The sequence below is a fragment of the Serinus canaria genome, chromosome 1 (genome assembly GCF_022539315.1).
Source record: "Serinus canaria isolate serCan28SL12 chromosome 1, serCan2020, whole genome shotgun sequence".
Taxonomy (NCBI): domain Eukaryota; kingdom Metazoa; phylum Chordata; class Aves; order Passeriformes; family Fringillidae; genus Serinus; species Serinus canaria.
In genome coordinates this window covers 49,918,010-49,937,684 of record NC_066313.1, presented here as the reverse complement: position 1 = coordinate 49,937,684, position 19,675 = coordinate 49,918,010, and the positions used below count along the sequence as shown (strand labels likewise).

Sequence of the window (19,675 nt, the reverse complement as noted above, 5' to 3'; positions counted from 1 at the left end):
TTTAACTCAAGCTGAAAGTAATTAAGGTAAATATTTTCTATATAGATTATTTTATTTCATTCTTTGGTTGTTGGTGATATTGGCTGATATGTGGCTCTTTGTACTTTAAGATTTGGTCTAGAATGGTCTTGTTATTTCCAAAAGGGAAGCCAAAGACAAACGTTTTGTTTCTATTGTTTAAAAAAAAAAAAAAAGCCAGGTGACTTTTCCCCTGGAAGTACTTTTAATGGTGCCTCTGGCCATGTCATTCCCACTTTTTTACCTGACCTGACATAGGACCCAGACACTGCACAGTTGTTCCCGTCACAAAGAGGCATTTACCCATTGGAAAGCCGAAGGTGTGTGTTTGATTTTGCCCACGTTCTCTTGGAATAGTTGTACTCTGTTAATCAAATATGCTCCAGAGAGTGGAAGCCCCTGAATTATGCCAGGGTGCCTCTTGTAACCTTCATACCTTCATATACCTTCAGCAGAGATCAGTTCATCAGCCCAGGTGTAAAACAGAAGAGTTTATCCTTCCTCACCGATACTCACTGAATTCCCTGGAAGGACTTTCCTTTGCTTCACTGAGCTTTAGATCATTAGCAGCTTGTCTCACTTCTTGTATCTGTGAAAAACTCTACATCACATAGCAGAGCAAAGTTGATTTTGTCAGTTAAATGGTTTCACAGCCCAGCAAAAAATGTTCTCTAAGAAACATGCTGAAAGACAGTTGTTGATCTTGGCATGCAAAGACTGACCCCAAGGAACCTCTTGCTTCCCATCACTTAATGGTAAGGAACGAAAATAGCACAGAGCAACCAACCTTTTGTGGGAAAGGTAAGACCAGAGTTAGTAAGGGATCCAAAAACTTTTTAGCCCAAACATTGTTCAGGATATTGCCTTTAATATCTCTCTCTGACAATTTTTGATGTTATTGTTCACAGTGTGAGACTTTAACCACAATTATAATTATAAACCACGAAAGGCAGCATTGTAGAGATGGCATAAATCTTTGTGAATTTCCACAGTTGCTGGAATTTTTTTTTTGCAGTTGCTCAAGTTTCAGTACAACATAGGAATTTAGACAGGCTGTGTCTATGTTTATTTCCTAGAACCTAAAACACCTCTGAATGGATTTCAGAGGGAAGTTATTTCTTTGTTGTTTGTTTCTTCTGCATGAGACTAAGAGATGTGCTCCTTAAAGTAAAATTACAGCTCTAGGTAGCTATAAAGGATCAAACAGGATAGAAGCCAAATGTTTTCTAACCAGAAGTTGTCTGCCAGCACTAAAACATCCTCTATTTAACCCAAGGTTTTATCCAAAGGATCAGAATTTTTGTAACAGTATTGAGCTGCTGCCCTGCTCAAAGTTGCAAGCTTAATTTATGAAAAGAAAAGCAAGTCCACTTTTTTGAAATGACATTTCAGACTCTAATATCCAATGATTTCAAGGCTGGAAATACAGCTTCAAAATCAAAATCTATAGATAAATATCTAAAATAAAAGTTAATCTTATCAGTGTATATTTATTGATGCTTCTAAACATTAATCATATCCAGTATGTGATATCTATTTCTAAATTCTTAAGGATTTTTTAAATTGATATGAGAACTTTAATGAAAGATGTTATTTTTCTAAGAACATTTTTATTTCAGTGCTTTTTGGTTTTCTAAGACATATTTTAATTCCGTTGCTTTGAATAAAACTTATTTTACAATATGTGGGATTTATTTCAGAAAAAACAATTTTTTTCATTAATGTTCAGAAGATTTTGCTACCAAAAAACTGTTTAGCTAACAAATTCATTTCATTTCTCCAAATTCATTTTATCAATTTTAGTTCCTTTCTTGCTTCAGGCAAACTGGACTTTAGTCAAATGGTTGCAGTTGATCAGCTTGCAAGTGTAATAATTCACAATGCTTTATGAAACCTCTCCATGGTGTCTGTCATTCCCAGGGCCCTCTGTGGTCTGTGGGATTCCTGCCCCGAATTTATCTATTTCATCCCATTAAAACTGTAGACATTTATAAAATTTTTCTCTCTCATCTCAAGCTGTTTCAAAATATCCATGCTGTTATTTCTCTTTTACTGCTTCAATATGTGGGCATAAACAATGCAGCAAGTATTTGAAAGTCTTACCCTCAACTTTTTAATTAAAATCCTTGATTAATGAGGTGGAAGAGATTCATAATGTTTATCATTTCCTTGTAAGTGGCAATAAATGATAACAGCATGGAATGGATAGGTGAGGATCTAAGAGGCAGGTGTTAAATCTGACTGGTGTGAAGAGATGGGAAAGACACAGTTAGAGCAAAGAGACAAACAGAATACAGCAAAGAATATCCAGCTAAAACAGTGAAATCTGCTCTGAGTGGAATTATTTCAGCTAAATGCAGACATCTGTTTTAATTAAGCGTGATCCTCCATGGCTTCCTTTTCAGCCAGTGGGAAGACTGACCCACCTGCAGATGACAGGATTATTGCCTTGGAGATTCTTGTTTCCTCCCAGGGAGCTAAAAGAGGGCTTTGGGCAAGCAACTTGTCCCCAGCCTGACTGCCTAAAAGTCTCTTGCTTTTAGATCTGCTCCCTGTCTTTGGCTGGTTTCTCTCCGCAGTTTTTCCCCGAAACCTGTGTGCAGGCTGGCAGTTTCCCCTCTGTTTTGTTGGAATGTCAGCTTTCTTGCTGCTGAAAGTGTGGCTCTGACATGAGCTCTGTCAGTTTGCAGTAATGTTGCTGCTTTGGCACATTAATAATCAGGCAGTGCCTGGACTCTGTATCTCTTTCCTACCTGTAGCAGTGCCTCTATTAGACAGTCTTGTCACTGTATATCTCCTCTTCTGTCATGTCAGGTCGTGTTTGGAAATGCCCTAAAGCCTCCTTTCATAATAAAATCAGGTACTATCCAGCTATCCAGTAATCTTCCAAGTAGAAAAGTGCACAAGAACACAGAGATAATTCTGCTCTGATCTCTGGATGTCTATGTCTTAAAAAAAAAAAAAAAACCACAACCAAAAAAACCCCATAGATTTTCCAAGTCTTTTCCTGATTCTCCCAATGAATGTGACTGAAGAAAATTGGCATATTGTGTCAGAGCCTGTGGAGGTGAGGGTGGTCTGACTTCTTCACCCCAGACTCTTCCTTCTTGTAAAAAGTTACAGTTCTGATCTACAAAATATTTCAAGGCCTCTGGCTGCCATAAATTAAACCTAAACAGCACAGCTGGGAATCCCTGAGGTTTGTTGTTCAGAATACTTTCATCATGTAAGCTCACCAGGCCTTAGAGACATCTTCAGCCTTGTGTAAAGACTCTGGGATTTCAGAGTACACTTTTCTAGGATAGCCCTTGAGGCACACTTGGGAGGATTTACAGAGCTCCAGAGAGTCCAGTTCTTCCAGCACTCATTGCTCCAGATGAGCCCTGCTAACAATCCCTAGCTGTGGGGACCTGGTAGCTGCAAAGACTCTGATCACAGCTGTCATGCTGAGGTTGCCCTGGAATTGTGAATTTGAGCAATCAGCCTTAGGACTTGGTACCAAGATTTGCTTTCAAAAATACATGTGTGGGCAGCTCTCCTGTGCATATGGGGGCTGTGTGTCTTTCACAAACATAGAATCCATCTGTCCATCAGCGTAGCTTCAAGTTCTCTGGAGTCACGCAGGATCTCAGTAACTGTATTTATTTATTGAGTTTGTACTTAGTTTGCTCTTCTTGCCAGCCAAAGCATCTATCATATATCTCTTACACCCAGCAAAAATATGGGATTTACAGTTTTCCTTTACTATTTTCTTAAAAAGAACAGGCATCAGGATGAGCATAAAAGTGGTCTTGAACCAAAAAAATAATTAGAACCACCACCTTTACAATGTCAAAGTATACTCAGAACTTTCAGCTGCCAAATGACTTCCAAATTACTGGTAGCTTGGATTAATTGTGTTTCTAATTGAAAATGATTAAATTTACAAGAGCCATATACTCTCTTCACTATTTTATAATAGGTCAGTATTTCTCTGTTAATGTCAACTTTAAAATTACATTTCATTTTCTGAAGCCCAGGAAGTGCTTGGAAAAACAGTCTGGCTTTTCACTCACAAAACAGATCAAGTGCAGCAGCATTAGTCAGCATTTCTTTTTCAATCTGTGCATAATCCCATTATATTTTAGGCAGTCCCATCAAAGCATACAATCCTGAGCCCCAGTCTTACAGAGAACAGCCCTGCTGCAGTCGGTGTCAGTTCACATCTGTGGCTGGTTGTGAACCATGGAATATCTTGGCAGAAGACTTTAATTACCCTAAGCCTCTTGTTAAAGCATTCCTCTTATTTTGCATCCCAACCTATTACTGCTGTGTTTTCAAAGTGTATTTTAAAGACAATCCTTAACTCTGATGAGTCACAAAAAAGCTTATTTCATTCTGTGGATGTGTGTATTGATTTCTGCAAAGCCTTTTAATTTGGGGATCTTCTGTCAATGCAGCTGTTTGCTTCCTGTGCCATGGCAGTCTTGACAAAGTCAAGATCCTGAGACTTATAAGTGAAAATTTCTTAAATGAAAAAGAGCAAGGCACTGTTCTGGGGCACTGAGACTTGGGTGCCATATCTTTGGCTTGGAGCCTGGAGCCAGGCTCTTCTCCTGCTGTGGTGATTTTTATGTGCTGTAATGCAGGTGCAGCAGCAGTGATTCAGAGCAGTGTCTGACATGTGAAGGGGACATAGCAGCACACAAAGCAGCTGCTTTTGTGACCTGATGATGGTTAGGTCTTAACAAGTGATGCCCAAAAGGCAGTGGAAGAGCATGCAGGGACATTTGCAAGTTCATGGACTGTGTGATGAAGGTTGGAGAGGACTGTAGAGAGAAGGGGAAGGCGGATCTGCCCTCACCTTGTCCATACTGTGTGTCACGAATGACCAGGTCTTTGAAGAGTGAGTGATTAAATCGTTTCACTGGCTGAAATGGGCAGGCATGTAGGAGCCTGTGAAGCCTTGTGAAGGTGTGTTGCCTTTGTGATGGCACTTGGGCAGCCAACAGCCCTGTAGCAGGGTGTGCTGCTAGAGGATATTGACACTTGTCCTGCAATTGATTGCATCTTTAAAATAAGTGTTCACTCGGTAACAGTGCTGTATTTTCTGGGTTAGTTTTATCTGATACACTGCAGACAGTGTTGCAGTCAGCCTGACTGGGCTGTTGTAGGCAGTAAAATGGGGCTATTCCACTTTCCTGTCTACATGTTCCGAGCAAGGTCCTTCCTCAGAATGCATTGCCCCAGGTCTGCAGAATGCTGAAATGGTGATGGAGGCATGGCTGAAAACTAATCCTGTGAAAATAAAAATTGCTGGATCAATCAGATGATTCAGATACTCCTGAGGCTTGTGATTATTGGTGATGACACATATAAACAAGATGGGACTGTGTGTCTGAGGTTTGAGGGTGAAGTTAGTGAGGAAGGGGATGTTTTTTCCTTTTGAAAGCAATCAGGAGACAGAAATCTAAGCCAATACACTAGAAAATTAAATTGTAGTAACTCAAAAACCTACCTGGCACAAACAAGAGTAGGCCAGAGATTACTTCATGCAGATTATGTTTGAGAAAGATCACAAGTTTTCCATCCAGTCAGCCAGAAGACCAACTGCAACAAATTGCTATGGTTTAAGGAGAATTAGGCTCATAGAAAGGAAATGCAGAGCTCTATGGGCCCCTGCATGAAATCTGTTTATCATTTTATAACAGAGCAGGTGAAAAAAAGACATGTTGAATTGACTGTAACTCAACACCAATATGTGAGAGATTGGCATTATTTCTTTCCCTCCAATGAGCCCAAAGTAAGAAAATCCTACAAGAAAATAACTACCTGTGAAAAATTAAAGGTTGTAATGGCATTGTTATCAAAAATATCTGTAGATAATAGCATGAAATGTGCACCTAAATGTACTGTGTTGTCTTATTAACATATTATACAGTAATGTGGAGTATCTTCTTCAGAGTGGTTTTGATTTTTATAGCATTAAAGAGTCTCCACACACACTTTCCTTGTCCCTGAAGCTGTTAAACCAAGTTCATGTCAGACAACGTTCAAGATTTTCCACTTGGATTGATTATTTCTGTTTCACTGTGTCTAGCACAATGTGTGCTCTGCACACCTGAAAACAGTTTCAATTCCTTCATGTCCCAAAGGAAGGTGTCAACAAAAGACTGTCTTCTGGAGACACTACTCTTTCATATGGAGAAGGAGACTTCAGCTCAGCATTGACAATAACAATGGAAATTCTCTTCCTTATTATGTGGGTTCCAAATAAAATAAATTGTGTTGGATTGACCTGCAGTCATAAATTTTCCAGTCTGAAATACATTGCATCAGTGGCCGAGGACTGAGTTGACACTGGTAACTTATTTTAAGACCCTTTTTGTATTTTTTAGGATATAATGAGAAAGAGATTGAAGAAAACCAAAGGAATTGTCCTTGTAGAAGCAGATTTTTTGTGGGTTTTTTTTTGTGACAAACTGATCCTGAAAATAGTGAAAAGATGAAATTTTTCCTATCTAGATGTGTAAATTAGAGCACTTATCCACCTTCCCTTTACACTAGATGTAAGGAGAATCAACCTATCATGAGTAAAGTGTCTAGAATAGTCACAGCCTTTTTTAACTTAATATTCATGCCTAATGAGTTATGTTCTATTTACAGGTTTTATCTGGGGTGAAATTAAACAGATGTGGGATGGCGGACTACAGGACTACATTCACGATTGGTGGAACCTCATGGATTTTGTAATGAACTCCTTGTACTTGGCAACAATCTCCTTGAAAATTGTTGCATTTTCAAAGGTAAACTGTGAAAAAAAAAATCACCAACATTTTAAAGATAAATTAAATCAGGCTTCTTCAATCTTTCGTCTGTGTTTGGAGGTGCTGAGGCTTAGCAATTCAAGAGATGTATGATGTGCTTTGTGAATCTTCTGCAGCAATGACAGGAAACTAGAAAAATATAAGAGCAAACAAAATATTGGGTTTTATGCTTTTTTTTTTTCTTGGCCTGTGCAATCTTTTCTTATTTTTTCCTGAACTGTCCTACTGTTAAATTCTTGAGGAATGAAAATGACCTGTAATATTTTATAATGCTTGCATTTTATGTTAATCTTTGATTTTTTAAGTGAGAAATTATTGCCCCTAAGACAATTTCACACAACTTTCAGACAGGTCTACTGCCAAAGTATGTAGTCAAAATTGGTGAGGGGAACTAAAGAGCAAGATTTTAATTTCTTTTGAGAATTTATTAAAAATGCAACATGAAAAAGTAAAACTGAGTGGGATAAAATGGTCATTTGAGGCTGGGTGTGTTCATTTTTACATTCTTTTCATGGACTTGTTGTGATAAGTCTTGTATTTCAACTGTTTTAAGTATCTTCCAGCAGAACAGCCCTTCTTTCCAAAGGCATAGAACATGTTGTGTGGACATTTTGTATGTACTCCACATGAATGCATGAAATGATAGAAAGTCCTCATAAAGTGAGATATTTTGGGCAAAAAATGACCTCAAGTGCAAGGAAACCACATATGAAAGGAAATTAAAGCATTTTTTAGCATTTGTCATGGAGTTCTTACCACGTCCAAGTAGAGATAAGCCCATTTTTACTGGCCACTGGGATCAGCATTGCACTTCAGCTTTTTCAAGTTCCCTGCCACCAGCAATAATTTATAGTTGCAACAGCACTACTCTGTGTGCGTGGAAGGAGAGTCCCATCTCTGCCAGGATGCTTTGGACTGGGACAGGGAGAGAGCCATCAAGTAGCCGTGTCGTTTCCTCCCCCCAAACAGCAACTGTTCTTGCTGCAGCCCCACAACAGGCATAGAGGAGCTCAGGAACTCCAATCTATGTCATCTTGTGTCTGGTCACATAGGTCCCTGTGCCAGACAGTCAGGAGCAGGGATGAACATGGGTTGACACATCAACCTTCTTTGACAAAAGGTTTCTGACATGCTGGATCTCTGGCTGCAAACCATTGGAAGTCTTCTCCCTTGAAGAAATTTGGGGCCTGAAAGAGGAAGGTGCTCCAAAGAGTAGTGAACTGTCATTTAAAAGCTAATGAAATGTCTTTTTACACACAAAAATATAATGAAGTGACCAAAAAATTAATAGTCATTTCACTGTCCCTTGAAACAAAGCACACAGTTCATTTAAAATAGATGTTTCCAAAGCATTGGAGATGGCCAGTTATTCACTTCAGCATAATATTGGTTAGAAGACATTATAATCCTTTCATCTGCGAAATGGCTTCTGGTTACAGTAATCAGATTCCAAGGTGACAGTATCTGGGATAATGTGCATCCATTACTCTCCAAATTAGTGTGCACATTTTAATCATAATGAATACAGTGCTTACAAAATCTGTGCTAGTCAACTGAAACACATGATGAAGTAATGAACAGAGGAATAGAAGTGTGATTTAATACCCTGCCACGTTCCTTAAAATGCCTTTAACAGAGTTCCTTGCCACTATGCTAGATGAGATTTAGAGGATGCCATATGTAACCAGTATGTTTTAATGTAAAGCTTTAATTTTCTTTTCCTAAGCATTGTGAGTCAGGTCTTTCTAAGTTACAGCTCTTCTGTCTTTATTGAACCAAACATATAAGGTCAGCTCTTAGATTTTTTCTATCTTCTATGGATCAGTTCCAGCCACCCAAGGAAACATTTTAACCAACTCCCTTGAATAAAATTAGGAGTGTCTCCATGCTACTCTCCTGTGTGATAAATATTCCTAGAGTAAAATATAGTGTTTATTGCCCAATTAAGGCTCTTACTGATGTAGTAGTTAAGTAGATGGATATTATCTAGAGTAGCTGATGGGGTAATGTACTGTAAAATTCACCAAAGCACTTAATTTCAGGATGAGAAAACTGCTAAGATAACTCAAAGTAACTGGTTTCATTTCCAGTACTCAAATAAAACAAGGACATCTTATAATTTTCAATGGCCTATGGTTTATTTTCTCTGTATCAACATGTTAGGTCTTCCTAAATTATACAGTATATCCATTGAAAATTATCTCTCCTCCATAAAAATATAATAATCTATAGTACATTGTTACATTTTTTTTAAAGGAGAAGACAACAGATTTTAAGCAACACATTTGTTTTTATGGAGGGCTTTTAGGTGCGCTAAGAAAAAATGGTTCCTTTTATGTTTTTTGAATATAATGTATTTTGTTTTGATGTGTAAAGTTACATGTAGTGCCAACAAGTGTGCAGAATCTTCTTGCTTTCTCTTAAATACTTGTTAAACCTGAGCATTGGACCTAGTGCTGCTTATTTCCAATTCTGCTAAAAATCACATACAATCTCATATTGCTGATGATGTGCCTCGGCCACTGATGTGAAGATCTAGTAGGGAAACAAATTCCTATTCAGGGCAAGAACTCTCAAAAGTAGCTGAAGTACATTATTTATCTCAACATTTACTGGCTTAATGATCACTGTGTCAGGTCTACTTTTTTCAGGAGTAAATAAGATTATTTATCTCTCCTGCCACCAGTTCTGCAGAAGCCAATATATTCTTACCTGTTTGCATTGTAAAATTGTTTTGATTGGTTTTTTATCAGATTCACAGACTAAATGTCCATTCACACAGGCAGATTAATACCTCTCCACCCCTGAGAAATTATGGACCTTATTCCTCAGTGTAATTACCATTCTAAAGCTCTCTGCTAGGCCATCCCCCTGCCCCCCTTCCTACTGCTGCTTTAAAATTCCACATAATGAATGCAAAGATTGGTGCATACATTTTAAAATAGGAAGAGTTCACATTTGCATATGACTTTTCAGGAAAGTATTTAAGTACTTTTCCTGAAATAGATATGATGTAACTCGTCTCTTTGTGACCAGAAACAAGGGGGTCATCTTGGACTGAGGTCCAGCTGCCCATTAAACATTCAGGTAGCCTGTTCTACATGACTGTTTGATCTCCCGTGGTGCTTCCAAGAGATCAAGAGTTCATGTCTTTTGTTTTAATGGGAAAACAGTGATCATTCAGCTTTTTTTTTAATCACAAATGGTTCAGATGTTGAATTTGCATTTTAATTCCTTTGACTAAGGATCAGGGATTATTTGCCTTGTATTCCCTGGCTGACATTGCAAAAGCATCATATATTTACCTTGAAACTCTACTGTTTATATGCTGCTCAATTTGTTTGCTGCTCTTCCTAATTTTCCATTGATGTGCTATGTAAATTTCCTTTAACCACAGAGCCAGTAATGGGTGTTATTTAATCAAATTAAGTGATGATTGGCTTTGTTACATGTCAAAAGGTTGTGTTTGCATTTCCAGGGGGGACAGAAATTCATCAGGGTCACCAGATGGAGGACTGCAGAGTTTCAACATCATGATTTACAGCAAATACAGTGTTGCTGTTTTCTCTTACCATTTTCCACTCTTTAGAACAATATTAATTTATTTATCCTGTGTAGAACAGGACATCAACAAACATGAGTGAGAGAAAAAAATCAATTTTACGTGGTTTGACTCTAAGATACATTTTTACATTTTTAATTCTTTTTCACTGTTCCTGGTTTAGTATACCTAGTCTTTTTGCTACTCCTCTGTATTTTCCTTTTCACATGAAAGCTGCTTTTTTCTGTAGGGTTTTTTTAATATTTCTAGATTCCTTTTCAGCATCCTCTGCTCTGGTTAGCAGAGGATAATAACAAACAACAAACAAACCATAATCAATGTGGGTTTGTTGTTAGAGACCTCTCATACTCATTATTTTCTTTATATTGTTTGCTGTCTTCTTGCAGTTAGTATATTTCTCAGACAATTTCCAAACTTATCTCTCAGGCCTTCACCTTTCTCACTTTTTTCTGCCAAGTATTTACAGTCTTTTAAATTATGTTTCTTCAACACTGAAATAACAGCCATCACTCTCTGCTTACAATGGTGACACCTCTTGAATTCTATCCAAACATGCAGGAAGCACTTGGGCCCAAAGAAAGAAGAGTCAGTTATGCTTAAATATCACAGCTGTGATTTCCCTTTAACAAATAGAAAATGTGACATTGGAGACATCTTGCCAGACTACAGCTGTAAGACAGTCTATCCCCTTCCCCAGCAATCACTGAGGAGAAAATGAGCACGTTAAAGAGCAACTCACCTGTGTGGGATATTTGCTTTCCCACTACTCTGGAAATTCTGCTTTCTCTTGGCTGACTGTAAGAGTAGGTGGCAGAGTGCAGGTATGGCTATCCACACCTGATTTGTTAAACTTGATCCTTCTTGCCTTGGTATGTCATGTGCTATACTTGTTCAGTGTCCTGTCGTTCCAGGTGTTTCTCAGAAGGGTATTTTCTTAGATTTCTCCCAACTCCCCCACATCTGTAACTTCCCTGGAATCTGCCACTACTTGCCCTCACCTAAAATATGTCTGCAGTTCGATGCTTTTGATTCTCTACCAAAAACTCCATCTCTTCCCAGTTCCATGAATTTTCTTTACATTTCTCCATGACTGTATTTTACTTTACTGCCCCAAGACACCTTTTGTACTTTTCCCTTATCTGAGTTTCTACTGCACTGTCCAGGACCAACCTTTGCTTGTACAGACAATTATTCCTAGTTATTTAAAAGGTGCAAGTTTTCAGCTGTGAGGGTAATAACGTGCCATGAAAATTTGCAGTAATGTGCAGTAAAATATTATTCCATTATAGGAATCATGATGAGGAGTTTTCATCTCTCTCTTCTCAAAAACACTAAAAATAATTTATTCTGCTTTTTATTCTTGTTTTATCTCTTAGGTGTTGTCTCCAGTAACTAAATTCTATTTTATACTGCCTGTTTTTCATCACTGACCTTGAATCAATCAGAACTGGATTAAAGAGCCATAGTGGATGGGGTAGATGAGCATAATCATTAGGGAGAGGATAGTCTAATGAAGAGAGTACTGATCTATGATTCCAGCAGGTCTAGATTTAATTCACTGCTCTGTTGAGAAAAAATATCACAGGTGAACTAAATGTAAGGCTGAGTAATTCTTAATTCTTTATTGGGCTGTTTCTCAGTTTTTCAGTTCTCATCCCCAAATCCAAACCTGTCAGCTGCTGTGGCTGCTTGTATATGAGTAAATGGCATTGTGCCAGGGATTGCTGTCAGGCACTGGGACAATTTCACATGCACACCATTTGGTTAGAGAAACCCTGGTGTGGAGCCTGTGCCAGCTGTTAGTGTCCAAAACAATGCCCAGTTCCCCTTCACAGTTTGGATCATAGAATCACAGAATCATAAGATGGAATGGGTTGGAAGGACCTTTAAAGGTCATGTAGTCCAGTGTCTCTGCAATAAGCACGAACATCTTCAACTGGATCAGGCTGCTCAGAGCCTCATCCAGCCTGATCTTGCATGTTCCAGGAATGGGTTATCTACCACCTCTCTGGACAACCTGTTCCAGTGTTTCACCACCCTCATCATAAAAAGTTTCTTCCTTATATTTAGTCCAAATCTACCCTCTTTCAGTTTAAAACCGTTAGCTCATTACTATTGCTACAGGCCCTAGTAAAAAGTCTCTCTCCATCTTTGCTATGAGGCCCTTTTAGGTACTGGAAGGCCACAAGATCTCCCCAAAGTCACCTTTTCTCCACACTGAACAGCCCCAACTCTCAGCCTTTCCTCAGAAGAGAGGTACTGCAGCTTTGTGACCATTTTTACTGTATGCCTCTGGACCAGCTCCAACAGTCCATGTCTTTCCTATATGGAGGATGCTGGAGTTGGATAGAGCACTCCGGGTGGAGTCTCACCAGAGTGGAGTAGAGGGACAGAAACCTCTCCCTTGGCCTTCTGATCCCACTTCTTGTGTAGCCCAGGATAGGGCTGGGTTTCTGGGCTGTGAGCATTCATCGGCCGGTACCTCAACTCCATCTCCTCCGAATCCTTTCACTCCCCAGACTGTCTTGGTACTGGAAGCTGCCCTGAGCCGGGTGCAGTGCCTTTCACATGGTCTTGTTAAACCCCATGGTATTCCCATGGGATCACTTCTTGAACTTGTCCTGGTCCCTCTGGATGGCATCCTGTCCTTCAGGTATGTGAACCACTCAGCTTGGTCTCATCTGAGGACATGCTGAGTGTGCACTCAATGCCTTGGTCTGTGTCATTAATGAAGATGTTACACAGTCCCAGTCTCGGTACAGATCCCTGAGGGATGCTACTTGTCACTGAGGTCCATTTGGATATCAAGCTGTTGATCATCTCTCTATAGATGCATTCATCCTGCCCATTCTTTATCCACTGAACAGTCCACCTATCAAATCCATCTCTCACCACTTTAGAGAGAAGGTTGTTGCAAGGAGTGATGTCAAAAGCCTTACACAAGTCCAGACAAATGACATCTGCAACCCTGCCCTTGCCCACTGATGTCGTCGCTCCATCATAGAGCACCACTTGGTTGGTCAGGAAGGAATTTCCCTCAGTGAAATTGTGCTGGTGCTTCAAATCGTGTCTCTGCCCTCCATGTGCCTTAGCACAGCTTCTGGGAGGATCTGCTCCGTGTCCTTCCCAGGCACAGAGAGGAGGCTGACAGGTTGGCTATTCCCAAGGTTTTAATTTCTCCCCTTTTTAAAAATGGGTGCAATGTTTTCCTCTTTCCAGTCACTGAGAACTTCACCTGACTGACAGAACTTTTCAAATATGAGGGAGAGTGACTTCGAAACAACATCAACCAGTTTCTTTAGGATTCTGGGATGCATCTGATCAGGTCCTACAGACTTAACATGTGTTGCTCAGGTGTTTCTGAGCCACTCACTCTGACAGTGATCACCTTCTTTGCAGGGTGAGTGTGGTGAAATGCTGTGATGCCTGTTTATGCAGTGTCATCTGGCCCCAGTGACACATGGAGTCCCTTTCCTCGCTGCTCAGGGCATGCCCAGCTGCTCTGAAGGTGCATGTGTGTGGTCTAGACTAGGTCAATACAGAAAACACCATAGTCCCCCTTTGAAATCTGCTTTCTATTCTATTCTATTCTATTCTATTCTATTCTATTCTATTCTATTCTATTCTATTCTATTCTATTCTATTCTATTCTATTCTCCTCTTTTTAGAGAGCTTCCTAGCATAGATTCTCTCATCTGATATGTTCTATAAAACAAATTAGTGAGACCAAATAAATAATAATGAGTCTGCTATAGTAGGTAATAATCAGTTCAAATATCTTTCATCTTCGAGAATTTTTTTTTTGGTAGAGCATGAACAGAAGTCACAGTTTCAGGGGTCAGAGTCTTTGATAATGAGACACATAGGCAGTTTGCCATGGTTCATTAATAAACATCTTTTTCATCATTGGTCCAGTATTAGTGATTAATTGATTGATACACTTACTTGGTGATTGAATGTAGTCTTCCTACTTGCCAGAGCTTTTGTGGGTTTCTATCCACCACTGTCAGCCCTGCACATTCCTTCAAAGAAATAATTTACCTGCTGGTACAGCTGGAAATTTCTATAATTCTAAAAAGCAAGGTGCTCAAAACTGTTCCTTTTGCAGTGTCAGAATTTTTAAATTGCGAAAATGTTCGCTACTGTGAAAATTTATTGTGATATCTGCAAATTAATTGAGCAGCTTATGAAGAAACTGACATGCTTGTTTATGCATCAAAATAGAGGAGTAATTTCTTCCCTTCTGCTTGTTTTCAGTACAGTGGGTTAGTTCCACGGGAGAGCTGGGACATGTGGCATCCAACCCTGGTGGCTGAGGCCCTGTTTGCCATCGCAAACATCTTTAGCTCCCTGCGCTTGATCTCGTTATTCACTGCGAATTCTCACCTGGGACCTCTGCAGATATCTCTAGGGAGAATGCTGCTGGACATTTTGAAGTTTCTCTTCATCTACTGCCTTGTGCTGCTTGCTTTTGCAAATGGATTGAACCAGCTGTACTTCTACTATGAGACAAATGAACCTGGCAACTGCAAAGGGATACGATGTGAAAAGCAGAATAATGCATTTTCAACGTAAGTAGCTATTAATTTCTATCCTCCCCCTCTCCCCAAATATTTTAATCACTTAGATGCTGTTTACAGAAAAGAACCTCTGTTTTCTGTTGGTATTACAGTGGTGTCCTGACAAACACATCTAATGTTATCTAAAAATAAAAAAATAACATTAAAAAAAAAAAATTAAAAATAAAAAAAAACCTCTAATAATATTCACCTCATACCACAGTGAAGTCTCTACAATTCAAGATATCTCAAAAGATATGAAGTAAAATAGAGAAAAGAGGAAGATAAATGAGATTAGAAGTTGCATAAGGTCACCAGTTCAGACCTTGCTGCATTTCTTCCGTGTCTACTTGAGGGCATTAAATAAGTCTGGTGTTCTAAAACATGAAGATTCCTTGCAAATATGATAGGCATATCATATGTGACTCTGCTCCAAACAATCAAATTTCTAATTTCTATAATAAACTGTTTCTTTTCCTTCACTTTAAAATCAATTCTTCTTCATTATAGTTTTTAGTTCATCTGTAGTACCAAAACACTGCCAAATGAACACTAATTCTCTTGTCTTTCACCTTTCAACCTGCATCAAACTCCTGCTATAAATGTGCGTTCCCTGTTAACTTCTGTATATCTAGGCTTTTTTAAAAAATATATTTATTACCTATGGCTTCCTTCTTAGAGGAAATAACTTTATAAAAATAGTAGTCTTTATATCATCTTAATCAAGTAACTTTTCTCAGGCACAGCATATTTATGCTGTATATTAATAACACCTATGCAGGTCTAAATTTTATGTGATCTGAATAGAAAACGACACAGAAATTTTTCAGAACTCAGCATTGAGAGAGGCAATATTTATCAGAGAAATAGTGGGGAGTACTGGTACCAGTGTCAGAAGCTGATGTCATGGCAAAGTGTGATGCTTTATGTGCTCCATACTTTCAAGGAGCAATCTAACCAGGACTATTCTTATAACACTACAGTGTAGCTGAACACAGAATAAAAGGAAAATTTCTCAATGTATCTAGCTGCAGAGGATTATTTTTTAAAGTTCATCATTGTGACTAGCTTCCTAAATGTAGTACAAATTTCTCTAGGGGAGTATCATATGCTTTGGGTATAAAAACACAAGTTTTTTTTGATAGCAGCATGCTTTTCTTTTTTGTGTTTCCCTTCTTTATAAAATCAAACATACGCTAATGATAATAATGCCTTTCTAATTATTCAGCTCCTTTTATCTCAGTGGCTCTCAACAAATCAGAATTGCATAATGTGAGGATACCTTACTTCTTACAACATCCTAGCAAGACACAATCATTACTCTTACAATTGTACTTAAATTACTTTTGGATCCTTATTCTACCTCTTATAGTTAAAGCAAAGGGTCAAAGAACTTCAAAAGAAGGTGTCCAACATAACATCTCTGAAACTATATTTATCTCTCTGAAGTTTGAACAAAATCAGCCTTTTGCATGCAGGCTCATTTATAGATCCTGTATTGTATATCTAGAGGCCCAGATTTGAAAGGCTAGGCCATTGTTTCACGAGAAAGAGATTCCCTCTATGTTGGCTGTATTGGGGTAAGGGTCCTTCATCTCAGTCAAGTCAAGAACTTTTGTGTGTTTTGGGAGGAACTGAACAATCTGAAAACTAAATGTTTAGTTGTTATACAGCTATTCCTTCTGGCTTTTGTTTTTCAGGTTATTTGAAACACTGCAGTCATTATTCTGGTCTATATTTGGACTCATCAATCTCTACGTGACCAACGTGAAAGCGAGGCATGAATTCACTGAATTTGTTGGAGCCACCATGTTTGGTACCTATAATGTAATATCTCTGGTTGTTCTACTCAACATGCTAATAGCCATGATGAATAACTCTTACCAACTCATTGCTGTAAGTTGTTTCTTATTTTTAGATCATTTATAGTACATACCTTCTCTCTGTTCCTGCATTCAATATTTCTGGCAGTAAAACACTTCACAGGCAGGACATTGGGGCAAATATTGCAATTTACTCTGATTCTTTTGCACTGTTCTGGAAGGACGAAGAAACCAGATCCAAGTTGGATTGGGTAGAGTAAAATTTCCCCTCAGCACTAAATTTCCCTGCAAACCCAAACAGGGAAGAGGTGAAGAAGCCAGCTTGTAGGTTGAGGAGGGTGTCCTGATGCTTCTGGCAAGTGATGGGCTACAGCCCTGCCCAGGCTGCACTGTGCAGGACCTCTTCTTAGAAAAAGACTGCCCAGGATTGTTCTGTTGCTGCTTCATTTTAATACATTACATTTATTAGCATTTGAAAGACTGCTATTTTTTTTTTATCTGACATGGATATACAGTTAACAGAAATTGGGTGCCCAAGTTCCAAGGACATTTCCTATTCAAACAAAAGGTCATGTCTTCTCATTCAACAGTGTCCTGTTTCCTCCTTCAATGAAAACTGTCTTTGTCATTACCAGAGCTATTGGCGTAGTTTTATTTCTAAACTGTCTATTAAGGAGACTAAGAGAAATAAACACTGATTCATCATATGATAATTCAAATATGATCATGCAGAAAGCAAACAAAAGAAAGCTTCACAGTCTTAAGATTATGAATATGCCTTTTTTCCAGTCTGGAAATTACAAAAGAAAAACTGACCACCTGTGTTTGTATAACTCTAGCTGTCAGAGTCTGGTGAACCGTATCACAACATAGTACCACTCACCAAAACTTGGTGCTTACTTTTCCTGCTACAAGTTCTAAATTGTTGCAATTGTTACTGTATGGCCAGGACTAGACCTGTAGCTGAGGTTCTTGGCTATCCAAATCTAACATTAGTGATCTAAACTTATTATTCAGCTGCTAGGATTTAGACATCTTTCCATGGCCTTTAGCTTTCATTTTCCCAAAAATTTCAGAGTTATGCAATGCTATTTAGGTTCCAAAAGAAATAAAATTTCAAATAAAAATACAAAACACACCCCCCAACCTATCCCAAATACAGAATTCTGAAGTAGTGGGAAAAAAAAAGATACTTGACTCAATAGTTTTAATAGCCTCACGATTTGTTGGATAACCTATTTGTGAATTTTGGGGACGGGTAATTTATAAGAAAATGCATGAGCCTTGCTGACTTGTTGCTGCTGCTGCAGAGCAGCATAATTAGACTGATCTATGTGGAATAATGGTGAGCTGCTATTACAACAAAACATTTCTTCCAGAAATGTAGTATTTCTCTGCTTGTAATTACATTTTCTGGTTTTTGAGAGACTTTAAATAATTTAACAGCTTGTAACAGGGAAAGAAGTGCTTATAAGAGATACATACTTTACATATTGAACATCGTACTGAGGTAAAGCAGCTTAGCTTTGCTTTGTGTTAAAGACATACTGTCAAAAGATGGCAGCATTTAAAAAAGACAATTCATTAGGATTTCAAGGTTGCTCTAGCTTTAGTTTTTTCAGATTGTTGTAGAGGTTTATTTTGCTTCCTTATTGCAGCAATATCTATGTTGATGATGTATTTCTTGTGTGCAGGATCATGCAGACATTGAGTGGAAGTTTGCTCGAACAAAACTCTGGATGAGTTACTTTGAGGAAGGAGGAACTCTGCCCACTCCTTTTAATGTCATACCAAGCCCAAAGTCTTTGTGGTATCTGATCAAATGGTTATGGAGACACCTTTGCAAGAAAAAAATTAGAAGAAAGCCTGAAAGTTTTGGAACAATAGGGGTAAGTTGTGCGGTTTACTCTGCCTGTAGTCCTCCTCTTTGCTATATAGATGACTTTTTCTCAGCTTTATAGAGTGTCTGACCTGTCAAATAATGTGCATGTCAGTTAGACAATAATGCTAGCAGAGGATGTTTACTTTTTACATTCATGTCAATGTATTTGAAGAGAAAGTATCATCATATCCCTGTACAATGAACAGTATGAACCATGACTGTGCTTCATCTACAGATAGTTCAAGAAAGATTAAGAGCAATAAAAAAATGCAGGAGATCAAATGTGTATACTTGCCTGTCAGTGTCAGAATTGTTGGTTGCTAATCCCTAGTTCAAGTGTCACAGTTCAGGTATAATTGAATATCATGAACCAGAGACTCATGTATGAAGTATTCATCATGGGATATTCTCTGTGTCTCTGTCTCTCTACATGGAATGAAATGAGTTTGCCATAAAAGCATTTTTACCAAAAGCTGTTCCCATTAAAAATTTTTTTCAAAGGTGACGGCATTTACTTGGACTTGTTTTCTTGAATTTAAAGGTAGAGCAATTTCAGAATCCCATTCTGAAATCATATTACATTCTGATACTACTGATTAGCAGTGACATTTCTAGGGAAAAAAAAAAGAGGGGAAAAGACACACAAGGCGACCATGAATAGTTCTGCACCTGGGTTCAGCAGATGCCTGTGTAATATCTCAGCTACTTACTCTCTCTGGTAGATGCTGTGGGTAAAGCAGATTTGAACTTTTCTCTCCTGACTTTATCTACTCGAGATACCTCAGTCAGCGACACACTTTTTCTATAATGTCAGTGGAAATATTCAGGCACCATCCTAACCCATCAACAGCTCATTCTCTCTAGTGATGTTTTCTTCATTTCCCATGAGCGAGTCAGTACCTCAATAACTAGACTGAATTTAGCCAGCTCTAACATGAAGCATACTGTTTGGGATAAGATGTGGATAATGTCATTTTCTCTATACCATAGAGATTTGATGAATATAAATGTTTCAAGACTCAGCA

At 38.5% G+C, this 19,675-nt stretch overlaps 1 protein-coding gene across 1 annotated transcript in view; it reads left to right on the top strand.

Annotated features, from left to right (window-relative positions):
- The window catches only part of TRPC4 (transient receptor potential cation channel subfamily C member 4), a 129,317-nt gene that overhangs the window by 99,177 nt on the left and 10,465 nt on the right, over positions 1-19,675 (top strand). Inside the window, exons 5-8 of the mRNA XM_009102902.4 lie at positions 6,664-6,803; positions 14,644-14,957; positions 16,646-16,841; positions 18,463-18,657. Of these exons, the coding sequence (XP_009101150.3) occupies positions 6,664-6,803; positions 14,644-14,957; positions 16,646-16,841; positions 18,463-18,657 (845 nt within the window). The remainder of the gene's footprint in view (positions 1-6,663; positions 6,804-14,643; positions 14,958-16,645; positions 16,842-18,462; positions 18,658-19,675) is intronic.